Source organism: Tachysurus fulvidraco, chromosome 3 (genome assembly GCF_022655615.1).
Source record: "Tachysurus fulvidraco isolate hzauxx_2018 chromosome 3, HZAU_PFXX_2.0, whole genome shotgun sequence".
In the NCBI taxonomy this organism is placed as follows: domain Eukaryota; kingdom Metazoa; phylum Chordata; class Actinopteri; order Siluriformes; family Bagridae; genus Tachysurus; species Tachysurus fulvidraco.
The window spans coordinates 24,538,981-24,546,832 of NC_062520.1; the positions used below are offsets into that span (position 1 = coordinate 24,538,981).

At 38.5% G+C, this 7,852-nt stretch overlaps 1 protein-coding gene across 1 annotated transcript; it reads right to left on the minus strand.

The window, feature by feature from the left end:
• Positions 1-970: 970 nt before the first annotated feature.
• tubb5 (tubulin, beta 5) lies at positions 971-6,247 on the minus strand. Its single transcript, XM_027148026.2, has 4 exons — positions 6,088-6,247; positions 3,830-3,938; positions 3,444-3,554; positions 971-3,184 (listed from the first exon to the last, which is right to left on the minus strand). The coding sequence occupies exons 1-4, from the start codon at positions 6,142-6,144 to the stop codon at positions 2,127-2,129; spliced, it is 1,335 nt and encodes a 444-aa protein (XP_027003827.1). The 5' UTR covers positions 6,145-6,247; the 3' UTR covers positions 971-2,126.
• Positions 6,248-7,852: the final 1,605 nt, after the last annotated feature.

Genomic DNA, 7,852 nt, shown 5'->3' on the forward strand with positions numbered 1-7,852 from the left:
TAATAAAAAAAAACAACATTTTTTGCATTGTTTCTTTTTTATTGATTTTAGATTTTGAAGATTTTATATTGATATAAATTATACTTAGACTTATTGATATAGATAATAATTATACTGACATATTTTCAGACAGCAGACCGTGCATTAGCTTTCTATTACTCTGATGCCGTTTTGTTGATCCACAGAGGCTATAGACTATAAAGCATTTTCCACAGCTTATTATTAGAGTACATTACTACCACAATATGGCTGCTCTAACACAGTAATACAATATGGCTGCTGTTCATTCTATAAACGTGAACTCACTGAATCTGTCATTCTTTTGTCCATATTGCTGTTTATACATCTTATTATAATTGTATTTATATGGTTAGGATGCTGATGTTATATTCAAGCACGCTTTAAATCAAAGTTCACTGTCATTTGAGCGTACATGCTGTTAGACCTATTTCTTTGCTGTGATCGTGTATTCAGTGATGGACATCACAACCCACCATTATTATGTTATAATATTTATTATTAATTCTTAGTCTGTTTCGGAGAGGACCATATTTGTTCTGTCTATCAGCTAAGGACAGGTTCCAAAGACAAGTCTAAAAAAAAGCCCACAGTTTGCAGATTCCTAGAGTTGTTGTGGCCTAATTCAAGCTGTTTTGCATTAGATTCAGGCCCATTAAAGTTAAATAGAATGTTGTAAATCTTACTAGCAGCGGTTTAGGAGTGTCCTACTTTATAAATGAACCAGTATCTGTCCAGAGACAAGTAAATCTGGCTAATTTGCAGTTTGTCTGTTTTTTGTTTATTCATTGTGAATTTTCTGCTTTTGTTTACACATTTTCTTTATTGGTAATACAGTATAATATAGATGTAAATTTTATGTTAAAATTTTAAAGCTAAACCTATTAACCGTTTTTTTGCCATGGATTTGTCTTAATGTGACATATGTGAAAGAATCAGTCAAAAGTCCACAATGTTTCATGTTTATTTTATTGTCTTTTTCCACCAGAGGCTCAGGTCCTTCCATTAGGAAATTGAAATATAAAATGTAAGGGACATTCTTAACACTTCACGATGAAGAAGAAACTAAACATGCTTAAAACAAGTTTAAAAAGCTTTGGGCTCAGATCCAGGACACATTCTATAAATTCATGATACGATTTTAATGCCTTCCTATTTAACCTTCTAAAATCTTTTTGTGAAGTACAAGTTTTCCCACACGATCGGTTCTACATTCCTGTTTCACTGATGCCATCCAGGCTTTCCCTCTGCAGACGTTGGTTGGCGTCCAGGCAGGAAGACTGAATGACGCTCTCCCTTGTTCCCACACTTGTGATTTTTCTTGCAGTCTTTCCTTAAACCCTGTGACTCTTTTGTAAACCATTTGACTGAATACTGTGAACGAGGACATGTTGAAGTGGCATCATTGTGCAAAGTCGTCCCATTGTAGTGCAACACTTACTTTAGGAGGAATACACAAACACTTTTAGAATCAGACTTGAATCTGTTCTGGAATTTGTTTTTCACATTTCCTCTGGCTGTTTAAACAGTAAAGCAAGAACTTAAAATGAAAGACGAAAAAAAGAAAGTAAATGATGGGTCTAAATCATATCACCAATAGGGAATCTTCCCCCATCTCCATCACAGCCTTATTTAAATGGGCTTCGTTATATTTTCATTCTATTTATTTAAACCAGCTTGCAGAGCTCTGCCGATGGGACACTGAACTTATCAGCCAGATCAATATGACTGGTTTCCGAAACATACAGTAGATATGTATGTATTAAATCTAGCCTCAGTGCCAGTTTTGAGTGTCAGACTAAACTTTATCTGGTTTACAAAAATCGGCCACATCATACCTTTTCTGCTGTGAATAGAGACGGAGTGATGACACTGGTACACCGGATTTATAATGAAGGAACTATTACTACTAGTGTTTTTATTCTGTGCTCAAGAACATTTGTTCAAGACTTCTCTGGTTGTTTTGGCCCCATTTGTCTAGTGCTAACTTTAACTTCAAGACACTTACGGTTGATTCCGCATGTGCTGTGCTACATTTATCTCCCCCTTAATCTAACACTACTCCCTCCAAATTCTGCTCCCATTCCCACTCCCCTGCCCTCTGCTTCTTAGGCGACTTCATCAGCCTCCTCTTCAAACTCGCCCTCTTCTTCAGCGGTAGCATCCTGGTACTGCTGGTACTCAGATACCAGGTCATTCATATTGCTCTCGGCCTCGGTGAACTCCATCTCATCCATGCCCTCTCCAGTGTACCAGTGCAAGAAGGCCTTGCGTCGGAACATGGCAGTGAATTGCTCAGAGATGCGTTTGAACAGCTCCTGGATGGCTGTGCTGTTACCGATGAAAGTGACCGCCATCTTGAGACCGCGTGGTGGGATGTCGCACACGGCAGTCTTGACATTGTTGGGGATCCATTCCACAAAGTAGCTGCTGTTCTTGTTCTGAACGTTGAGCATCTGTTCATCCACCTCCTTCATGGACATGCGGCCACGGAAGACAGCGGCTACGGTCAGGTAACGACCGTGGCGTGGATCACAGGCAGCCATCATGTTCTTGGCATCAAAGACCTGCTGTGTGAGCTCAGGCACGGTGAGAGCACGATACTGCTGGCTTCCCCTGCTGGTAAGAGGTGCAAAACCAGGCATGAAGAAGTGCAGACGTGGGAAGGGCACCATGTTGACAGCCAGCTTGCGCAGGTCAGCATTGAGCTGCCCGGGGAAGCGGAGGCATGTGGTGACACCACTCATGGTGGCAGAGACGAGGTGGTTCAGGTCGCCATAAGTGGGAGTGGTGAGTTTTAGAGTGCGGAAGCAGATGTCGTACAGAGCTTCGTTGTCGATGCAGTATGTCTCGTCTGTGTTCTCCACCAGCTGATGAACAGAGAGTGTGGCGTTGTAGGGCTCCACCACTGTGTCAGACACTTTAGGAGAAGGCACCACGCTGAAGGTGTTCATGATACGGTCAGGATACTCCTCACGAATCTTGCTGATGAGCAGTGTACCCATACCGGATCCGGTGCCACCACCCAGCGAGTGGGTGAGCTGGAAGCCCTGGAGGCAATCGCAGCTCTCAGACTCCTTTCTCACAACATCCAGGACAGAATCCACCAGCTCTGCTCCCTCTGTGTAGTGGCCTTTAGCCCAGTTATTACCAGCACCACTCTGACCTGCAACCAAAAAAGCAGTAAACGTAAATATCCATAATCATCAATAAAATATTCAGTGAATATCAACGATTTTTTCATAAACCCATTTCTGTTCTAAGTTAGAAGCTGTGTTTGACAGGCAGGTATATGGAATACCTTTTGATAGAAGATATAAACAACAATACAAGATACACCTATATGTCTAAAATCTATTTTCTTAGATTATGCAAAATTACTAAAGAGTAAATCAATTCCTAAATCTCTTTTCCTGGTGACTCACCAAACACGAAGTTGTCGGGCCTGAAGATTTGGCCGAAGGGTCCAGAGCGGACTGAGTCCATGGTGCCAGGCTCCAGGTCAACTAGGATAGCTCGGGGTACATATTTAGCTCCTCCATTGAAAAATAGATAGATAGATAGAGAGAGAGAGAGAGAGAGAGAGAGAGAGAGAGAGAGAGAGAGAGAGAGAGAGAGAGAGAGAACAGCAGTTTAATACACATAACTTATATAAAACATCTAATAATGATATCAGTATCATTGCATTGGTTTTTAAAATAAATATTAATTTATCATGCATGTGCTGAGTTTGCCTCTGACCTACATTACTGTGTGTGTGTGTGTGTGTGTGTGTGTGTGTGTGTGTGTGTGTGTTATTTTACAGTTGTACCTGTAGCCTCATTATAGTAGACACTGATTCTGTCCAGCTGCAGGTCACTATCCCCATGGTAGGTTCCTGTTGGGTCAATGCCATGTTCATCGCTAATCACCTCCCAGAACTATAAAAAGAAAAATAAATAAAACACACAAATCTTTATACAATTTCAAAACTAACTCATCTCATCATTGCAGTTTAAATGACTTGTTATTTATGACTGGGATATACTCAGTATTAAAAAGATTGAACAAATTGACAGGTGAATTCCAAAAGCCCCAGCAGTGCAGTTTATGTATCGACTCAAATGTAATTATTTATTGAATCAAATAGAATTTCTGTGTGTCTGAAATGACCGCTCTGTGTAGAGTTTATTACATTTGGGAAGTGTACTTTATTATTGTATTATTATTACTGATGTTCAAGCACCTATTGAATTGCTGAGATTGCCTCCATTTGAAAGATTAAAAGTGTTGGGAATAAAATGAGAAGGCTGTTAAGACAGACATTGAGATATATGTGGCAAAATTGCCTTGAAAGAATGAGGTCATTGTGTAGGGGAACCGCTGCACAAAGAACAAGCCAAGACCTCCCTCTCATTACTCTGTCAAACCACAGAGGCAGACGCACAAATCAAACCTAACTTGAGCATTCACTGTATATGCCAGTCAGTGAAAAATCAATAACTGCTCTTTAATGTCAGGATATTCCCACATCTCTGTTCTGTAGCCGCTGCTATGCTCGGGTTAGATCGCATTATTAAACAGGCAGGGACAAACCGTGATTTACCCACTTGCTATTCACCCTAAGTCTCTGAGCAGCTGGAGACCCCATTGCTAGAGCCACGTCTTCCATCTGCTGGAGTTCGCCCCTCCCCACCAAACACACACACACACACACACACACACACACACACACACACACACACACACACACACACACACACACACACACACACACACACACAATGACTGAAGCACATCCACGCCCACCAATGCAGGGAATACACCAAGGGCATTATCTTAAAGAAATTGGGTTGACCAAGCCTATTGAATATCTTAGACAAATGTTCTTTTTCACAAATCAAAGAATTTTCAGTCACGATTCCCTGCCTTTGTCGATAAAAGTGGAACAAGTCTGATAGTAGAATGTATAACGCATTAATAGCATATTAAATAGAGTCCAAATGTTCCTAACATTGGCATAAAATTAAAACTTGTTTCTTTCTTTACACAAATGTAGCAGCAGAAAAATTCCTTAGCCTGCAGCTCATCATGGCAGAGATTTCCTCCATCGACTCCATCTCTTTGTTCACAGCTAAATATAAAGCATTTATGTGCTCCTCTAAAGTTCGAACAAGTCCAGTTAGACACAAATTACAAGTCAAAGCCTTAATCTCTGCGCTTTGATGAGCTTTCTAGGCTGAGAACTATTTTCTTTGTCCATGATTCTCTCGCCCCACCCTTCTCTATTCTTTGAACGAAGAGCAACAGCTTCCACTGAAATATCCACATTCGCGTAAAATAGGCTATTGTGTCAACTTCAGCAGGCGTATATATAGGCTTCCAATAAAAGAAAAAATAAGATATTTGTATTTATAGATATTAATTAGGTATTAATGTAGAGTACTGCTCAGTGTGACAGCTGTTTAAAGGGATGGGTGACGCCCGGCAACAGAACAAGATAAAGATGGCTCAGATGCTTTCACACCCATCCTTTACCACAGCACTGTGTATCCTACCATCATTCCATTTTATATTCACAGAGCTTACTATCCAGGAATGTTTTATTTTTATTTTTTTGGGACGTTGGCATTGAAAGAAAGTACCATAATGAACCATTTTGTTTGGTGTTGCAGAATTGTTTCCATGTTCACAATAATAAAATTCATGAATTAAATAAATTATACACAATATGGGTTTAACAATAGTACAAAAATAGTAATATTTTTGCAATGTTTTATTCTATTTTCAGTGATAATATTCTATAATCTTTTGATGATAAAACACTCATGCAAATGAGCTGCATAGGGTAAAGCAATTCACATTTATCACACTCTTGAAAGCACACACATACTATATAAATATATAACTATGCATGTTTTATTATACATATGGTAATAAATAAATAAGTGTTAAATGTGCTATGAGGCTGGAAGGACATTCCTCTGTTATTCTGGAGCTTTTCATTGTTACATCTCCAAAAGCTGCAGTTCACCTCATTACATCTACAATCAATTTTTTTTTTTTTTTTTTTTTTTTAGCTATTCTTACCTTGGCACCGATCTGGTTACCGCACTGGCCGGCTTGGATATGAACAATCTCCCTCATGATTAACGCTCGGTATAACGCTCGGCTTTTCTCGGATGTAACAGCGTGGCTTTGACAAAGGCTTTATATGCCTGGATTAACTCCAGCGAGACACTGGGTGCGCTATGGGCGGGACCAAATAAACACCCCGCCTACTCGCCATATGATTGGTTCGAAAGAGGCAAACGCGGCAAAGATCAATTCGATTGGCTTATTATCATGAAGTTTATTTATTTATTTATTTATTTATTTATTTATTTATTTCATGCTTAAATCGTCTATTTTAGTGATACAATAATATTTGTATTTTTTTATTGAATCAACAACAGACATCAAATAAAAAACTTGCCAATAACAATACAAATATATAAACTTGCCAATAACAATACAAAGTATGCTAGGGGGAATTTACAATAAAATATTATAGTACAGATTTTCAAAGTTTTCAGTGCCTTTTGCTTTAAAGACAATCTTATAGAATCAATATAAAGTTCCATTTCTTTTTTAAATGAATGATATGAAACAAGGTTTTTTTTTTTTGCTAAACATTTACATTTGTGAATGTGAAATTTTGCTAACAAAAGGATTAGATTTATTATGTAAATACTATTGGTAGTATGGTAGTCTCTTTGATTCTTCAAAACACCCAAAAGCAAAACATTTTTCCAAAACAGGATCAAAATCAGAATCGTTTAAAATTTGTTTGTGTCATACACTCCCAATACACAGAGACAACAACAAACAATAAAAATGATATGAGAATAAATATATATATATATATATATATGTGTGTGTGTGTGTGTGTGTGTGTGTGTGTGTGTGTGTGTGTGTGTGTGTGTGTGTGTGTGTGTGTGTAAATACAAATAGATTTACAAAAAAATAAATAAAGATAAATTGAAAAATAAATAAGAATAAATAAATAAATTGTATGCACAGTTGGGCTATAGGTGATCTGCTCTTGTGACTGGTTGTCCTCTATTTGGGGCTCTGTAGCGTCGGCCAGAGTGATTTTCTGAGACCTTTTCCTCACTCTGGATATGTACAGTTTTGGAACGGTGGGTGGAGGAACATTAATATTCCTTTCAGCAGTTATTATCGTTCATAGATATATACCTTGTTTACTTTGTGGTGAAATGTTGTTTCTCCAGAAATATGGAGAATAAACAATACATCAGCATAGTACATAGGACTACACAAAGAGCAGATACAACAGATTGTGAAATAAATGCAAACAGAATCAATAAATACCCAGAACAGTGTTGGGTGAAAAAACAATTACAATTATTGCATATTTTAGCAATAATATCGTTAGAAAATAGCAGGAAAAGTACTGGATTATGTTTATGACTAATCCAGGTGACTGTTGAAAGACAGCAGTGTGTTCAATATTTAGACTGCCTCAGGGAAGAAGCAGTGATGCTCCTGTAACTTCTCCCGGATGCAAGAAGGGTAAAAAGTCTATAAGAGGTGAGGTAGGGCATCACCCACAATGATGGTGGTAAGAGGCCTGATGTTGAGTAGAGAGAACCTTCTCACTTGATTTTCTCAACTCATCAGTTTCCACACTAAACAGTTAGACAGCTGGTCAAGGAGCTCTCTATAGTCTCCTTGCTGACAGTGGTGAGGATGGAAAGGAAGGGAGATGAAGCTTTTTTCAACCTCTGCAGGAAGTAGAGGTGCATGTGGGATTTCTTGGCTATACAAGAAACCTTAAGCTTTTAACTCTCTC